Source organism: Setaria italica, chromosome IX, assembly GCF_000263155.2.
Source record: "Setaria italica strain Yugu1 chromosome IX, Setaria_italica_v2.0, whole genome shotgun sequence".
NCBI lineage: Eukaryota > Viridiplantae > Streptophyta > Magnoliopsida > Poales > Poaceae > Setaria > Setaria italica.
In genome coordinates, this window is record NC_028458.1 from 31,668,448 (window position 1) to 31,686,304 (window position 17,857).

The 17,857-nt window shown below is 43.8% G+C and overlaps 3 protein-coding genes across 4 annotated transcripts; all 3 read left to right on the top strand.

Annotated features, from left to right (window-relative positions):
• The first annotated feature begins 48 nt into the window (after positions 1-48).
• LOC101757561 (alcohol dehydrogenase-like 4) lies at positions 49-8,054 on the top strand. 2 transcript variants are annotated; one of them, XM_004983304.3, is made up of 10 exons: positions 49-208; positions 328-464; positions 658-707; positions 1,415-1,758; positions 4,207-4,310; positions 4,403-4,478; positions 7,057-7,118; positions 7,257-7,352; positions 7,458-7,619; positions 7,733-8,054. In XM_004983304.3, the coding sequence occupies exons 1-10, from the start codon at positions 115-117 to the stop codon at positions 7,847-7,849; spliced, it is 1,242 nt and encodes a 413-aa protein (XP_004983361.1). In that variant the 5' UTR covers positions 49-114; the 3' UTR covers positions 7,850-8,054. The 2 variants fall into 2 exon arrangements, with proteins under 2 accessions (XP_004983361.1, XP_004983362.1); XM_004983305.3 differs by having other exon boundaries at positions 50-208; positions 4,228-4,310; positions 7,733-8,028.
• Positions 8,055-14,033: 5,979 nt separating this feature from the next.
• Positions 14,034-15,195, top strand: LOC101758245 (small heat shock protein, chloroplastic). The gene is made up of 2 exons (XM_004983306.3): positions 14,034-14,337; positions 14,607-15,195. Exons 1-2 carry the CDS (start codon positions 14,121-14,123, stop codon positions 15,014-15,016), a joined length of 627 nt encoding a protein of 208 aa, XP_004983363.1. The 5' UTR covers positions 14,034-14,120; the 3' UTR covers positions 15,017-15,195.
• A 1,311-nt stretch (positions 15,196-16,506) lies between these two features.
• Positions 16,507-17,572, top strand: LOC101758650. Its single transcript, XM_004983307.2, has 2 exons — positions 16,507-16,798; positions 16,925-17,572. The coding sequence occupies exons 1-2, from the start codon at positions 16,588-16,590 to the stop codon at positions 17,350-17,352; spliced, it is 639 nt and encodes a 212-aa protein (XP_004983364.1). The 5' UTR covers positions 16,507-16,587; the 3' UTR covers positions 17,353-17,572.
• Positions 17,573-17,857: the final 285 nt, after the last annotated feature.

A 17,857-nucleotide genomic window follows, 5' to 3' on the forward strand; every position in this document is an offset into this window, starting at 1 on the left:
TCCTCTCACCTTTGTCGTTGGCTATATAAATAATCCAGCACGCCAGCCTCTACCACACTGGAGCTAAGAACTCCATTCCCTGTCCCCAAAAGAAGAGTCAGAAGAACCCAGCCGATGGACGGCACCATGGCAGCAGCGGCGGCCAACGGCAACGGCAGCTTGGCCAACGGCGGCTCCGGCACCCGTGGGAAGCCCATCAAATGCAAAGGTGTTGTTGCCTGCGTCTGCTTCTCCTTTCTGCTCTTCCTTGCTCCTATCTTTTGCGCCGGATCGGCGGATATGAAGCAATCACGGCTGTCTCTAATCATGGTTGCCGTGCTCGCGCAGCGGCGGTGGCGTGGGGCCCTGGCGAGCCGCTCTCCCTGGAGGAGGTGGAGGTGGCGCCGCCGGGGCGGCTGGAGGTGCGCGTCAAGGTGCTCTTCACCTCCATCTGCCACACCGACCTCAGCGCCTGGAAGGGAGAAGTACGCATATACACACCTTGTAGAAGCCACGGCCGTAATTGGGCGTTCACCTGCTAATTAATCATTCATGTTTTGTGCACAGATGTCTGCCGGTGACTTGATTAGTTTACTGTAGATCATTCAACGACTAATCTCTGTTTGTGTATCCTGACATGTGACGCTGCTGTTTATAATTGCTGCATGGACGTGATAGACCGAGATGCATCGCAAGTTTCCTCGCATCTTCGGTCACGAGGCAGCCGGGTGAGTATAATCCTACTCTTTGATTTTTTTCTTTTTGGCCCTAGAAATCCGATCGAGTGACCTTGGTATTTTCTTTTTCTTTTCTTTTTTTTTCGCGAGGACCCTTGGTATTTTCTTATGGGTGTTTATTGAAGATATCTTTTTTTTATAAGGAGTTAATGACGTATCCCTTCTGAATACCGCTACGTTGACTTTATACTTGTCGCTTGGTCTTAGAGTTTGCATGTACCTTTCAGGGGGTGATATATAAATTTATGAGTCCTCTAGACTTAATTTGTTTAAAATTTCCATTCTCCGTTGGGGTTTTCTGGAAATAAAGTGCCGTGAAATGGTGACTTCCTGGGCACAGGAATATCTGTGTCAAATTGTGGTCAGCGCCTGCATGCAGCCGCAACTTCGAACACATAAATGAGCAAACTTTGACCCTATCAGTTCACAGGAGGCTCCCTTATCCAGCTTTTCTTATTAATACTATATAGAAAAACATTTCTGTTAACTTTTTGAAAAACAATTAACAAAGATGTGTCCTGGAATTTTTGTTCTATGGGGACTCGATCTTGTCCTGGACCACAAACTCAAGTGTCATCAGATGGAATTTACCAAAAGTTTTTCAGATAATTCTCAGGCTTGTCTTTTTCTAATCGGTCTTGCAATTATACGTTATATATTATACCTGACGATGACACTTAGCTTGGCATAACTCACAGGGTGGTGGAGAGCGTGGGCGACGGAGTGGAAGACCTCGTTCCTGGAGACCACGTCATCCCCATCTTCACTGGCGAGTGCAGGGAATGTGTCTACTGCGGGTCCGACAAGACGAACCTGTGTGGGACCTACCGCGTGAACCCTTTCAAGAGCACCATGACCTCCGACGGCGGCACAAGGTTCGCCGTGGTGGACGCGTCGTCCGGCGAGCGCCAGCCGGTCTACCACTTCCTCAACACGTCCACCTTCGCCGAGTACACCGTGCTGGACGCGGCCTGCGCCGTCAAGGTCCACCCCAAGGCGCCGCTGGAGAAGATGTGCCTCCTCAGCTGCGGCATCTCCACAGGTAAGGGAATCAGCTTCCTGTACGTTTTACTCTCTCTGTGTATAAATTATTTGAATTTGAACAAATTAATAGAAAAATAGATTAATATATATACAATATCAAATAAATGCACACCTGACAAGATTAAAAAAGTTTGATGCTATAAATATTTGTGTATTATATAAATTTGATTGAAGCTAGAAAAATTTGATTTAGGATAAAATTAGAATAAGAAATTTGAAATGGAGGAAGTAGCTTTGAAAACAATTAATTGGTTGATTTGACGTACGCATCCATGCGTGCAAATTGCGCTTTGACACGCGACGACGTGGACACGGTGTGGCCGGTCTTTACTTTGTCGCGTACAGTAGATGTTATAGATGTTTTTGTTTGGTTTGTGTTTGACGTGAGAGGCTGAATGGTCAGTCATGTATGGGACGCGCTCTGCGCAGTGTAAGGCTTGGTTTGGTTCACTTACTAAATTTAAATTTAAGTATCCATCACATCGAATGTTTAGATACTAATTAGGAGTATTAAACGTAGACTATTTACAAAACCGATTACATAAATGGAGGCTAAACGGCGAGACGAATCTATTAAGCCTAATTAGTTCATGATTTGATAATGTGTTGCTACAGTAAATATTTGCTAATGATGGATTAATTAGGCTTAATAGATTCGTCTCGTCATTTAGTCTCCACTTATATAATGAATTTTGTAAATAGTCTACGTTTAATACCCCTAATTAGTATCTAAATATTCAATGTGACACGTGCTAAAAATAAGGTAAAAGAACCCAACGCTACCTAAGCCTGACGATCGCTGTGCCAGGCCAGCTCTGTCTGATGTCGCTGAACCCAGGCATGTGCCCAGCCCGGACCTGTGTCATCCTGTGTGTTTTGGAGTCATAGGAAGGCATCGTTCAGAGTCATGCATCATTGTACCTTCGCTTCGTTTCAGAGCATAGATTCTCGTGCCTCCAGAGTTGTAAACTTTGACAACCAAGCGTATACAAAGTACATTTTAATTGGTCCAAAAATACAAATCGATACATCTATTGACCTCTGGAAGCAAAGCTAACTCTACAACCATACTTTTATACCCACTACTCCCTCCATTCCAAATTATAGGTTATTTTGATTTTTCTAGATTCATTTATAGATGTTTGTATGCATCTAAACATATACTATATTTAGATGCATACAAATATATGTGCATCTAAAAAAGCTAAAACGACCCACTACTGGAGAACTGACCTTCCGGGTGCTTTTTTCCCGTTGACTTTTGACCCGAGACTAAAGTGCCTTTAGTCACGAGTAAAAATGAGGCCCCGATGGGCACTGGCAAGAGGGGCTTTAGTCCTGGTTGTAAAGACCAACCGAGATTAAAATCCCCCTTTAGTCCTGGTTGTAACGGTTAGAAATATCGTACCGACACCCCCTTATTCTGGAGGTCCCTTCCTACGCCCCCCTCTTCGTTATCTTTCTCTCCTCCTCCTTTTCCATTCTTCCAGGCACCTTATCCTCTTTCTTCTCTTTCTCTCCTCCTCCTGTCCCATTCTCTTCCAGGTGGGAAGCCGGGCCTCTGGCGCGGGCGAGCCGCGGGCGGTGAAGGCAAGGAGGAGGCGGCACGAGTCCAGGCGGACGGGCGAGCGCGGGTGGGCAGGCGGTCGCGAAAGGCCGGCGTGGGCGGGCCAATTTGTTTTATTCTTTTGAACTATTTTATTCTGGTTGGTTTTACCAACCGGGACTAAAGGGAGTTTTTAGTCCGTTTGAATGACCTAGGACTAAAGAACCCCTCTTTTGTCTCAAAAATTTAGTCCCGGATGGATTTTCGGAATCTTTGACCCCTACTAACCGGGACTAATGCCGTGTTTTTTAGTAGTGATCTATAATTTGGGACGGAGGAAGGTCGCATTAATCAATCAGCATCCAGTTGTGTAAGATTTGTGTACTCAAAATTGACTCCTCATGCTATTGAATTAAGCTAAAGTCCTAGAATTTTTCTTGTACCCAGGATATAATTTTTGATCTTAGACTGGTTGTAATCGCAAAAGAGGAAGACCTTAGACTAGTCTTACAGGTCACTTTATTTGGAAGTAATTGTGATTGTGACGGTTCATCCTGTCACTGAACTTTCTAGAAGTTTCTACGAGTGCCTCACCAACGTAGCAATCGATATGAACTGGGCTTGTATAATGAAAACAATTTACCTGCGGGATGAAATCGTTGTCGTGGTACCAACACACATCCATGTCCAAGGAGGCTCGTAATTTACTGAAGATGTCTGTAGGTCGACAAAGACTGCAGCGGTCTCATTCGTGGGTTCGTGACAAATAATGAATAGGAATAATTCTACAGGAATTTTTCATGTGAACTGACCAGTTCTCACCACATTGTGCGCGAGACTACCATGAGCTCGCTTCAGAGAAACTTTATCCATTACTGATCATTCAAATAACTGTTTCAGTTGTCCTCTGTTTGGCATCAGGTGTTGGGGCTGCATGGAACACTGCAAACGTTTCTACGGGGTCCACAGTGGCAGTATTTGGGCTTGGTGCTGTTGGTCTCGCGGTCAGTAAAACTTAAACATTTTCCCTCCAAATTAAAAGGAGGTTTACCTCTCGATCTAAGCTTACCATAAAATGTGTTTAACTATTTTCTAGGTTGCTGAGGGTGCCAGGCTACGTGGGGCAGCTCGGATCATTGGTGTAGATATAAACCCCGAAAAGTTCACCAAAGGTGCACAGCCACGTCTTTTCCCTATATCTTTTCTCTTTCTTTTGGCAATTTGTCCTACTTTAGCCATTTTCACATCCTTGATATAAGTGATGAAACAATGATGGATTAGATTCCAACTGAAATTTTCTCATGCAAAACGCAAAGATTAAAAACCTTGCCAACAGCATGCATATATCTTTTCCATGTGATGGATGTTATTTTCTAACTGAAAAATCAGAGTATGCCAATAGTACCAACTAAGAAGAAAGCAACACATAATTTCAAACTTGTCAATTAATTCTATTCTCAGTTTCTACCTCCTGTCAGCAAAGCCTTGCTCTGCCCTTAACGCCACTTTATGTTGAACTGGAGGTAGTTGTTTTGTTGAAGTTCAGGAAAATCACGATGACATTTTTTGTTCAACCTAGCGTGTGCTCGTTTCTTTTTCCATTATTTTTTTTAAAGAACGACAGCATAAAATAGTCCGTGTTTCATTGATATAGCAGAAAAATACAAGATTACAACCCTTGGAGGCTATAGGTAGAAAAAGGAAAAGATAATAAAAAACCAAAAAGACTCGCCCGGTTGAACTGTGACATCAACGCGGGTAACCACTCCACTCAAAACCACCACACCCGACCGGTTGGATTGGAACGTCAACGCGGCTTCACCACTCCACTTGCCACGGCAGCAGAACCGAAGCCTTTACCACGGCACCCACGAAACAGTCTCATGCTCAGGAAGTCGTCGAAACCTCCAGGCGCAACTTCGTGTCGTCAGGAAACCTAGGGGAAACAAACTGCACCGCACAGAGAAAGCCACCACCATGCGGGACCCTTCGTCGTAGTGCCGCTGCAACACCACACTCCACCCGACAGAGTGATTCCACCAAATCCGGACATCTCACAGGCTGCCTCACGTTCACCACCACAATAACACAATGCGCGGGGGTCTCGTCACATTCGCTGTTGGACTCCACCTCCTCTCGTTGCCTCGAAGAAAGCCACTGCATGTGGGGGTCTTACCATGTTCGCCACAGCACTCTACGTCACAGATCCGTTTTTTATGTCGCCATCAGAATGGTGAGCAATCCGCCCTGCTCCCCAAGGTCTCCATCAAACACCGAAGCCTCCGTTGCAGGTCGACTTCGGCTCATCACTCAACTACGCACACAGCCATCACCATCATGCCAACAAGCCTTCAGCAACCCACCGCAGTCCACTGCAAGCTTAGTCTTCCAACGCTGTCGGTGCCGCAAGCGTCGTCCTTCGACGCAGGCTCATGCTGCACTGACAGCCGCAAGTAGTGCTAGCCGCTGTGGTCCGCTGCCAGTAGCCAACCCGACAAGCATGCGGAGACCCTTGGCCACCACCACGACTACAATCGCCGCCACGTGAGGTCGGTAACCCCCATCAAGCTCGCCATCCTGCAGCGTGCCCCCCGATTGTAGCCTTCCATGACCATCAGCAACCTTCCATGACCATCAGCGTCACCCATGTTGCCACAAACCGAGTTGGATCTCTAGAAGCGACGCCTCCAAGGTGGGCACGACGCCAATAGCGTCGCCGTCGCTCGTCTAGGATCTGGATAGGGTTTTCACCCGGAGAGTCCCGTACAGGTAGGGATGGGCTCCAACATGACGCCCCCAATGGGGAGAACGATGCCCAAGGCATTGCCGTCATCATCACTAGCAATATTGTCAGCAAAGGCTTTCGCCCGAGTATCCCATCCCCAAGCCCCTGTACGCACACTGCCCAACAATACTACGACCGCCACCATGGAAGCCCTGCCTGGGGCCGCTGTCGTGCCTCCCCTGTGGTAAAAGAAACTCACAAAAAGAGCCCAAAAGAAAATGCTCAAATAATATCTGTTTCAACTTTCAACTAAAAAAAATTGTCAAATTGTTTTACCTTGTCACTGCTTTTGTAGATAGCGGTTTTTTGGAAATTTTTAACAGAAAGGGCTCGAACCTTGATGTGTGTTATCAATTAGCAGAACGTAATTGTAATTTTTCAATTCATTGAAGCCTTGCCTGGCTGAACCCACCTTTTTTTCGTTTGAAGTTGGGCTACATCGCGTACAATGTCTTGATTATTATTGTACAAATTGTTATGCTTTATTTTTCAACAACAAAATTGAATTGCTCGCTACTTCATTAGGAGGAAGCTTCCGAGCTTTTTAATTATTATTCAATGATAGCTATTGGGGGTCAGCAAATGTCCAGTGCATGCATTGAACTTCATTTGTGTCAACTTCTAGTACATTTCAATATCAAAGGCCCAAAGGACAGATAAATTAAGTTGCAGTGTGAAACATCTGTTTAAGGTTTTTAGTAACCCCTACTGTGAAACGGAAAATCTGCGTGATGAAGGTCAAATTATTAAATGCAGTGGGTACAAGCAGAACTTTGCAGCTATAGAAGTCTACCCGTGAAAATTGCAGTTCTTTTTCTTTGGAAACACTACAACAGAGATATTCGGTGCTGCTGATGATCTACTAGATATTGACTAACAACGAACTTAACATATATACAAGAAGGTGTTTTCGCAAAAGAATTTAAATCATCTATTCTTAACGCTGACTTGAAATGTGTCTTCAGGGAAAGAGATGGGCGTCACGGATTTCATCGACTCGAAGGCCTGTGGCAAACCGGTCCATGAGGTACATACGTACGCCTTTTTATTCTTTTTCCAACAAAATGTATATCAAGCTTTTCATTTTTCTTTTTTGCGAATAAACCTTGTCATTGGTTAGCTTTATACAGTGTGCTGTGTTAAGCAGGACTGAATTGATGCGCAGGTGATCAGGGAGATGACGGATGGGGGCGTCGACTACAGTTTCGAGTGTACCGGGATTAATGATGTGCTGAGAGAGGCTTTCCTGTCCACACATGATGTATGTCGAGCTTATCTATCGATCTATCTGTCTGTATCTGTATCTATACCTATCTATCTAGCTCTATAACTTTGAAAGTCATGGATGCGGCTACATTATATGCAGGGTTGGGGCCTGACGGTGGTACTGGGGATCCATGCGACACCCAAGATGATGCCGTTGCACCCGATGGAGCTCTTCGACGGCCGCCGGATCACCGGCTGCGCCTTCGGCGACTTCAAGGGCAAGTCCCAGCTGCCGGACCTCGTCGATAAGTGCATCAACGGGGTACCACTCTCCCTGCATCTCATCTTCGTTCTGCCGTGAAATCATGCTTTGCAGTTTGCACCATCGTCTTTTTTTCCCCATTATTTTATCTTTTGTCTTCTGTTGCTTGGCAGGAGGTTAATATCAACTTCGATGGCTTCATAACGCACAAGTTGCCCTTCTCGGACATCAACAAGGCTTTCCAGTTGCTGGAGGAAGGCAAGTCGCTGAGGTGCCTGCTTAATTTCTAATCAGGGAGGTGGACTTCAGGATTACTGTTGATTCGAGTGGAATAATAATAAAAGTAGGGAAACGTTTTCCAGTGTCCACTTGTATAATTCCCATGTGCAATATGTATGTATTATAAAATGAATGGGACTTCTATGAAGAAGAAAAACACAGGTATTATCCAGAACAAAAATGACGTTAATGTTGGCATTAGTATCTATTTTCATACATATAGTAGCATCATATATATGTCGGGATCTAGTTTCATACATATAGTGACATCATAAATGAATAACAACAACAGTATCACGTAAAAGAATATAAATTATGACTTACGAGTCTATTAGAGATATACAGCTTAATCCTAGAAACGGAGGCTCCAAAATTCACGAGCAATCGACTGGGGGTTGCGTACGCCTAGAACTTAACATCATCTTCAAAAAACTTCAGATACCTTTCTCTTCTGAGAAGCAGTAAGCAAGGGTGAGTACACTTATATTGGTACTCAGTAAGGTCACAAGAAATAACCAAATTAACGATTTAAGTCCATCTTTAAGTTTACTAATCATGTGAGGGTCCAGGCTACTCTTAACCATGAGCATGGCTGTTATAACAGTTTTACACTTTGCAGAGGTTGTACACTTTCACCACAAGTCGCGTAAAAGTTCAGAAGAACTTTGGACCAAACCATGCTGTGCAAAAGTAGGAACTTATCACACTACCGAGGTGTGACTGCATAGAGACGCTACGAGATCTTTACAAAGATTCCCTAATAAGTGGTAACCCGCTAACATTTCGGTGTCTGGCGCACATAAACCTCCCTAATGGGCATAGTGTCTTAGCACTCACTTCCCAAGAGGATCGGGCTATACAACGACTCAGTCCCCCCTCTTATCCTTTCAGTAAGATTACCCCAAACTAGAGTCTTTAATTAACTAGCCAAGACCAGAGCCATATAGTTCTTATGGTAGCACTGTTTTCCTAGGTGGTTCTCCATGTTCCAATTAATACATGGTATTCTTGTAAATAAGCATAGATAAAAGGATGGTTAGGAACACTTGCCTTTCTCCAAAGAAAAGTTACTCTTACTGCTCTTCAGCTCGTGCTCAGCAATCCTTCTACTTGAAGCAATCACCAGCACAAACATACAAGCAAACAAACAAGTACAACTAAGAACAATACACCAAAACAAAAGAAAAGCTTTAAAAGAGCATACGAAAGGATAGGGCTCAGGAAACGCTGAGAATGGAACTATGGTCGACAAGGCAAAACTATCGAGAGGTTTGATTTATAAAAGAAATAAAAAGACTATATGCTTGATCCATTTTAATTAAATAAAATATGCACATAGGTTATTTCAGAGAAATACCCTATTTGGAATTAAGCAAGTTATATTTAATCATTGAAAACGCGATAAACTTAATCATATTTTATTTGTAATTATTCAAGTACAAGTTATGCAAATTTAACTTTAGAAACACAGAGCATGTATAAGACATCTAATCGAATAACTTTGTATTTCATGTTCAACTAAACATATTAATACTAAAAATGCATTTATAATATCATTAAGCATATTAACTTTATTTATGAAAACCTATGTATAACACTAGATATCTTTTATTTAGAAAAGCTGGTTATAAATAAGAATTAACCAATTAAATCTTAGTTTATGAAAACCGGGATGGAACCTAATCAATTTTTATTTAGAAAACTAATTGAATAAGAATTAGTCAAGTTCACATTTAACTTTGATGTTAAAACAAGCAACAGGTAATACACACTGCTAACGCATAAGTTAAGGTAAAACGAACGAGAACAACAAAAACAGACTATTCTAGAGCGTAGAAGAAAAGCGTAAACTATTGTTTAGGAAAGACTAGTCTACGGAGAGAACAACTAGGCTGCAGGGACAACAAACTAGTCAAAGCTAAATTGAACTAGTTGGCGGAGAAACAAACTAACAAGATTAGCTCTAAAGAGGTGGTTGCGAAAGGTTTGTCTATAAAGAATATAGCTGACTCACAAAGAGACAACTAGGATATAGGACAGCTATGAACCGGATGTAGGATTGTAAGAGAAATAGGGACAAGCATGATCAGACTATGAGGCAGAACAGAAACTCTAAGATAAACTATTGAGCTCACTAAGCACAAAAATCATGCTTTGAAAAGAAAAGGCTTGGTTAGATTAATGAAAGAAATTAGATCTGAGCTGGAATTAGAACAGAAAAGATCTAGAGCTCTACAGAAGACTAGATCTTCAGAACAGATACAAAGCTAAAGCTGACAAAGAACGGCATTCGAAAGATTTTCATTTATGAGAGCACGAAAGACTATATGCTAGGTTTATTTTAATTAGAAAAATATATGTAAAGGATATTTCAGAAAGGAAATATTCTCAGTTGGAATTAATGCAAATGATACTTTATTTGCAAAGACCGAGGTAAAAACCTAGTCAAGTTTTATTATAAATGTTCATGTATAAATCACACCAATTACTCACTTAACTTTAAAAAAGCTAAACTATGTGAAACATCTAAACGTATGCTTTATGATTCAATTCAGTCAAATTATTATTGAAAACAAATTTTCGTTGGCATTATTCAAGTTAATATTTATTTATATATGCTGGTGTAAAAACCTAATCAACTTTTATTTAGGAAAGTTGATTTGAACATTAATCAAATTAAGTGTGATTATGAAAAGCCGAGACACACTCTATTTTGATTTTATTTAGAAAACTCAATTCAATAGTATTAGTATTATGAAAAATCAATGTAAACCTTACTTAAATTCTTATAAAGAAACGACATTCAAATAGGCATTAATCAAATTAATATTAATTTATTTTTAAAGACATGCACGATGGAAAACATCACCACTATCGTATAATTTATGTTATGATGAACCTAACGCAACTTGAATGGATTAAAACGGAACTAAAACATAGATTCTGTGAGCTAAACAAGATTGGAAGGACCTAGGTGCGATTAACTATAGATGACAGGGGCTAGATTGAAAGATTTGCGAGACACAACTAACAGTGCTCACAAATTGGACAAACCTCAGGGTTATCCAGAAAAGCTCATGGCTTGGGCTGGATCTCTAGATCTATAAGGTTCTAGGGGGTTTTGTGAAAAAAGATCTAGACTCATGGAAACCCCATAGAAATTACAAGACCCCTCGAGGTCTAATCTACAAAACATGATCTTCTTCCTCATGGCATGCGGCGGCTCTGTCCGGCCGAATTGCCGACGTTCCAGCGGCCTAGGGTGTCGAACGAGTGGCGTAAAGGGAAGAGGAGGTGGAGGCGGTCACGTAGGTGCACTTACGGGCGACGGAGGGAGACGGTGGCGGCAAATTGGAGCGGCGGCGATGCTCTGCCCACCCGCTTGGACGGCGGCGGCGCGAGGCAGGCGGCGTGGCTCAGGCGATAGCGCGCAGGTGAGTGGTGTGGTGGCGCGGCCAGCGACGCTGGGCGAGGACGGTCACGAGGCAGCAGCGGGTGAGGACGGCAGGGGCGTGCGGCGCGACGCGGGGTAGCAGTGGTGGCGCGTTTTATAGCCGCGCACGTCGAGGTTCGGTGGCGGCGGTGCCCGATGGGCTTGGTGGGCCGGAGCAGGTCGGGCCCACAGGCTCGGCCCGATAGGATAGAGAAGGTTTCTTTTTTTTAGAATTAATTTCCCGTGTAAATAAAAATCCAGAAAATCTAGATACTTCATTTAAGCCATGAAAAATACTTTGAAAATCTCAAAAGTTTCAGGAAAATTCCTAAAAAAAGTTTGGGACACATGGAGTCCAAATACAATATTTAGATCTTGTGAAAAAGGTTGTGGAGCCTTCTAATAAATAGATTTAGCTTTAAGAAAAATGAGAATGAATTCCAAAAAAGCTGAAAAATTCTCAGAAGGACTTGGTCATCGTCTAGGTGCATTTTAAAATATTTTGCACTCAAGAAAAACCAAGATGTATTGGTATGAATGCATAGACACAGAATAATATTATTTAATTTCGAAAACAAACAATTATTTTTCCTATACTAAGTTTCCTATAAAGAAAATAAATGTTGAATTTTTTTAAAATTATGAGAAAATTATTGTTTAATTATTATTTTTTAATCACATCCTGAAATCCAAAATACTTTTTCTTACTAGATGGAAAAATCATTGAAATGGGTAAGATTGAAGCATGTAGGTGTCAGGCCCCACGTAGATTATTTGTGGAGACGCTCGACCGCCACGTCATTCGGAGGGGTGGGCCACGGAAGGGGCCCCCTAACTCCTGGGTCCCGAGAGCTTGGAGACTGTGGGGGACGTCGCTACGGAAGGACCTGGGGGAGCAAGTAGGCTGCCTTCGCTACGAAGGTAGAGCTCTGGTGGTCAGCAAGACAGACTGCATTAATTAGTCCTGGCTGTCAGACTATGAGAGAATAAGGGGGTGTTTGGTTCCACCTTGCTAAATTTTAGTTGCTAAATTTTAGCAACTTTTAGCTGCTAAACTGCCAAACACCCTTGCTAAAACTTGCTAAAGTTGAGTTGCTAAAGTTTAGCACTTTAGCAAGTTTTTTGTTGCTAAAACTTGCTAAAAGGTGGGCTGGACAACCTATACCCCTCATTTATTGCTTGTCTCCCCCCTCCTGCGTACCTTTAATAAGGGTAGATAGGTCTTTTTACAGCTCATTAGATGTCTTTTAGCAAGAGTATCTAAACAGCTTGTGCTAAAGTTTAGCAACTTTTAGCAACTAAAGTTTAGCAAGAGGAACCAAACAGGCCCTAAGCAAGTTTCCCCTGCTACTTTATCCTGACATATGGGTGCACACATCCCAAGGCGAAGACCATCGGCCAACCATATGCAGCACCCCGTGAAGCCAACATATTTTAGGACATGGTGGCAGGATGTATGCACCAAAGAACAAGACAATACCAAACACACCTCTCCAAGCTAGGGGGTAAGACTAGCAACGGTAATCTTTTCTCTTGTTAGGCAAAAAGTAGACCCTCAGGGTAAGGGAGGGTACTCGAATAGAAAAAGGGAAGGCCCGGGGCTCCTAGGAAGGAGCTTGCCTGCTTCTTCCTCCTTGTAACATTCCCATTCAAACAACTGCACAAACATACAGAACAAGCACGATGTAGTGCTATTATCCTCCGGGAGGTTCGAACCTGGGTAAAAATCTCTCTGTGCTCACCACCCGTGCTGTTCAAGGAGGTCAACGTGTTCAGCCCCTGACCAAATCTCAAAAAAGGTATCCTCGGACCCCACTCCGGCGTTTACTCACCGTCAATAGGAGTTTAAAATATCCTTTTGATCCTTAACTATCCCCTTTAGTACCGGTTGGAGACACCAACCACTATTAAAGGGCACCGGTACTAATGCCCTAAGTCTCAGTGCACAATACCGGTTCCAAATATGGTAGGGCTTCCAACCGGTACTTAATGTTATTTTTTTTCTAGTAGTGTTTATATGCTAGTAACGGGTAATTTTAGAAACATATATAGGAATACTTTAGCATATTTTTTATAATGACATAGTAGATAATTTAGATGCCGATTTACAGGTTACTTTTGGTTATTTTCAATAGTTGCTCACTTTTCAGTAATTTTCATGGTGACACAAATGAGTAATTAACTTAAATGAAGATGTAGGGGGGTTATTTTTATTGTTAGAGAACATTGATATGTGAAGTTTCAACTTGTTTCTACAAGGAAATCTAGAAATAAATTTGTTCTACTGGGAAACCAAACCAGCACAATGTATCCAACCTCTATGGTTGGTTTATGCTATTTTTTCTTTTCTAACTTAGGGAACTTAAACATACTGAATTCTGCACATGCGTGTACACACCTTGCAATTGTTTTTTTCGCCACAATATCCCAAGGAAGCAAGGAATCAACCCATTTGGAATCTTATTTTTCGTGCTGGACCTAGCTCTCGTACATCAATAAGATTTGGTGGTTCCTTCAGTGTAGACCACATAATAACAAGCAGAAAAGAATTGCATGCATCACGTAGTCTTGTTCTTTTCTCTGCCTTGCAACTACAAGATTGGCATCATTTGCACCAATGGCAAATCCCTTCATGAGAAAGCAACTCAGAAACCACTTTATTCCTCTGATGCATGGACCAAGCAAAGGCAACCTTGTCAGCCTCTCGCTCTGTCTGTCTCTTTCTCTCTCTATTATCTATCTATAAAGCCCCTCAATCTTCTCCACCTCACCACACTACACGTTCTTACAGTCTTCTTCCTGATCTCATCAGTGGAGAGCTAGAGTTACACTGCAACCAAGGAAGTGCAATGTCGATGGTCACATCCTGCACCCTTCTGAGGAATGTGACGGCAGTGCGGCCGGCAGTCTCCTCCGGCAAGCAGCTTCAGTCCGGGAGACCAGCAGCGGTGGCTTCCCTTTCTTCCCAGTGGAGGTCCCGGCCCCTTTCCGTGTGTTGTGCAATCAACCCAAAAGGGGAGCACAACCCAAAGACGGATTTGCATCCGTTTAATATCCCTGCATTTGGTAAGCTAGCCGCCGATGTAAATTTTTCTCGTTCATGTGAATATACTTATATTGCATTTTAATTAGTTGTGTGTATTTATGTTCAACGCTATATAACACGTACGCACATGTAAAACATACCACGCATCAGCTGCAAACACATCCATTATTTAAAATAATTGCATCATCGTTTTGAAATAATTTTCTTGATATCCATATGCACACCCAAAAATGTTCATGTCTGCCCGCTTATCAACCATTTCATTCTGATGCGCTTTTGTTGTATAAAGTTCTGGTGCACCCGGTGTCACCGCGTGAGGAACGGTGGCAGGTGGAGGAGGAGCCCGGCAAGGTGAACCTGTGGTTCGAGGTGCCCGGGCAGTCCAAGGAGGACCTCGCCGTGGTGATCGACGAGGACGTGCTCGTTATCAAGAAGAAGGTCAATGTCGCCGGCGGGGACGTGGGCCAGCGGAACGGCGCCGCCGCGCCCCAGGGCAATAGAAGGGGCCCGGCGGCCACCGGCGAAGAAGCAGGCAAGGAGGCGGCGCAGGACGGCGAGGTGATCTACGCGCGGCTACTCCTCCCGGCGGGGTACAACAAGGAGGGAGTGGAGGCCGAGCTCAAGTCGGGCGAGCTGAGGGTCAGCATCGCCAAGATCAAGGAGCAGGCGCGCAGGAAGATCAACATCGACGTCAAGTAGAAGCGTGAAACATGCATGGAGGAGTGCTTTTGATCCGCCAAACAGGCTCATGAATTAATTACTGTATATGTACAGCGGTCGGCTCATGTACTCGATCGCGTCAAACCATACGTTCGTGTGGTCTTTGTGTTCCCAAATACCCAATCAATAAAATGAGCATTTGTTGTTCTTTACGCAAATACATCTATTAATTGTTTGTGAGTAACCAACACTAAACGAAACTATGCTTTTTTCCCCCTTCCTTTCTGAGTAGTATTACACTCTCTGATGCTAAACAAGAGTTAGAAAAAGGTTAACTTGTGCATGTGTGTCATGTTCAATAACATACATTAGTCGATAACTATTTAAGTTCATAAGGTGACATTTAATTATTCTCCGCCCAACAAAAGTTGATGAAGTGTGGTCTTGATGATGCGATATGTTCAGATTTACCGATAGCAGAAATTAATTCTTTCAGCATGCATGGAAAAATAATTTCTACATCGTTTTGTTTGTCGGAAGTCTTTTGACGAACCTAATCAAGTCACTTCTTTTGATTGGGGAACAGAAGTTTCATGAGACCTCATCATCCTTGAAGCCTTGATTATTAATTTACTATACCATTATAGATCATGGTCTGGATTGGAGACGTGGTGATTAATACTAGGCCTAATGAGGTCTAAACCTAATTAATTGGGTCTCATACAATTTTGTTTCTTAATGTGGGCTCAAGTGATGAGGCCCCAGTCCAGCTTCCCCGGGTTGTTTGCATTCAGTTGGCTAGCCTTGGTCAGGTTGGTAAAAGTTCTCTGAACTGAAAAACCGTCATAGTGCAGTATCATCATGTATTGAGCATCATAGAGGGTCAATGAGATGATTATGTTGTACCGAATGAGTATTTCTTCTAAGATTTATCCCCTCATCTTTTTGGGGCAAATATATAAAGACATTTATTTGTGTTGATTCTTAGGTAGTACAATTTATTTCTTTTGATAGTGTTATAATAAGATTAAAAGGGTCTCACTTTAGAATATCCATGCTGTTTGCACTGATATGCAAACACGTATTGGACCTGCTCTACTAATAGAAATAGAAAACTCAAACTCTTCCTGAGCCAATGAAAAGATTTTGGCTAGAGAGCCAAACCAAAAATTGTGAATAAGATGATGTTTTGCACCTGAAAAAGCACAGCATGATGTTTCAACATGATGAGAATTGAGAAGCACCACGAATGGAACGAATCAGGATCTCCCTACTCTGAAGCAAACGGGAGACAAAGCAAAAGAAGCGAAGAAAATACCAGAATCATTTGTCCCACCACCCTGCAAGATAGGCATCCATCCACCTGATCTCTGAACTGAAGCATCCAAGCTTTTCGTACCAAATTTTAAAGCGGGCGGCCTCCTTTATTCCCTCCCAATCCGACCAAGCAAAGGTGCCCAAGCCAGCATGGATGAGCGTTTCTCACTCGCTGCCCTCCCTATCAGCAGTCTATAAATATAAACGCTTCTTTGATACTACCATATATGAGCAGTATAAATAAAACTCCCTCCAACTAGACCTTCCTCTCCATTACTCACTGGTGTAGCTAGATGTCGACGATAATGGGATCATCTTATACGGCCGCAGCGAGCCGGTCACCGGTTCTGCCGGCCTCCCCTCTCGTGCTAGCCCGTGGTTCATGGAGGCCAGCGGTGGCGGCATTCCGACCTTCCGCAGCCGTCAAGTGCCGGCGGCCACTTACGGTGACCTGTGCGCTCCCGGACAAAGAACGGCCGCCGGCGTTCAGCATCCCGCCCACCGGTGAGTACACTCCATTTCACTGGCTGGATCAGGGTCACTAGCAAACATTTATTTGTAAATTAATTATTATGCTACTACAATAATTAATGCGTTCCTACTGACACGCAAGGTCTTGTGTTATTCCAGCTCTGCTGTGCCCCGTGCCACCGCCGGACGGGAAGGAGCGGTGGGACATCAAGGAGGAGGATGACCGCGTCACGCTGTGGCTCCAGGTGCCGGGGCTGTCGGCTAGCGACATCGAGGTGACCACCGGCGAGGACGTCCTGGAGATCAAGCGGAAGGTCACGAGCCAGCAGCAGGCGGCGGCCGTGGACGCGCACGGCGTGGGCGCGTTTCACATCCGACTGCTCATGACCAAGGAGTACGACGGGAGCAGGGCGACGGCCGACCTCAAGGCCGGCATGCTGGAGGTCACCGTGCCCAAGAACCCGCAGCGCGAGGTCAAACGCCTCGAGCTGGGGAAGCCCGCGCCCCGTGGAACGAGGAAAGGTTCCGATGAAACGAGATCGGACCCAAACCGGGCAAACAAAGGACAGGGGGGTCTAGCTGGCTGAGGGCTTTGCAGTGTATCGGCCGCCCTTGCTTTCCTTCTGTACGTGTTCAAATAAGCCTCTCATTTTCAGTTCCCCATGGAATGACGGAGAGAGACTCAAGCCACAGCAATCAGCTTTGGATCACTTGTCCCAAGTAGTGAGCTTGCCGCTGTGTTGATGTATCTTGTGTGTATCATTGAAGAACCTATCTTTATTTCTTTACAAGGATCGTTTCCTTTTATTTGGTTCGTTTGATCATTTCAGGGAAATATTGACTGCACTGCACACTGGGGACCTAGGGGGTGTTTGGTAGAGGGGTGCTAAAGTTTAGCACCCCCACTTTAGTCCATTTTAGCCCCCAAGCTTCCCAAACACCCCAGCTAAATCTTGTGGGCTAAACTTTAGCCCCCTCTAATTCTTTAACCAGTGAAGGGTAGCTAAAATGGACTAAAACACATCCCACACCCCGTTTTCCTCGGATACCCCTCCCCCCCACCCCCCGCGCCCCCCGCACACACGTGTTTTC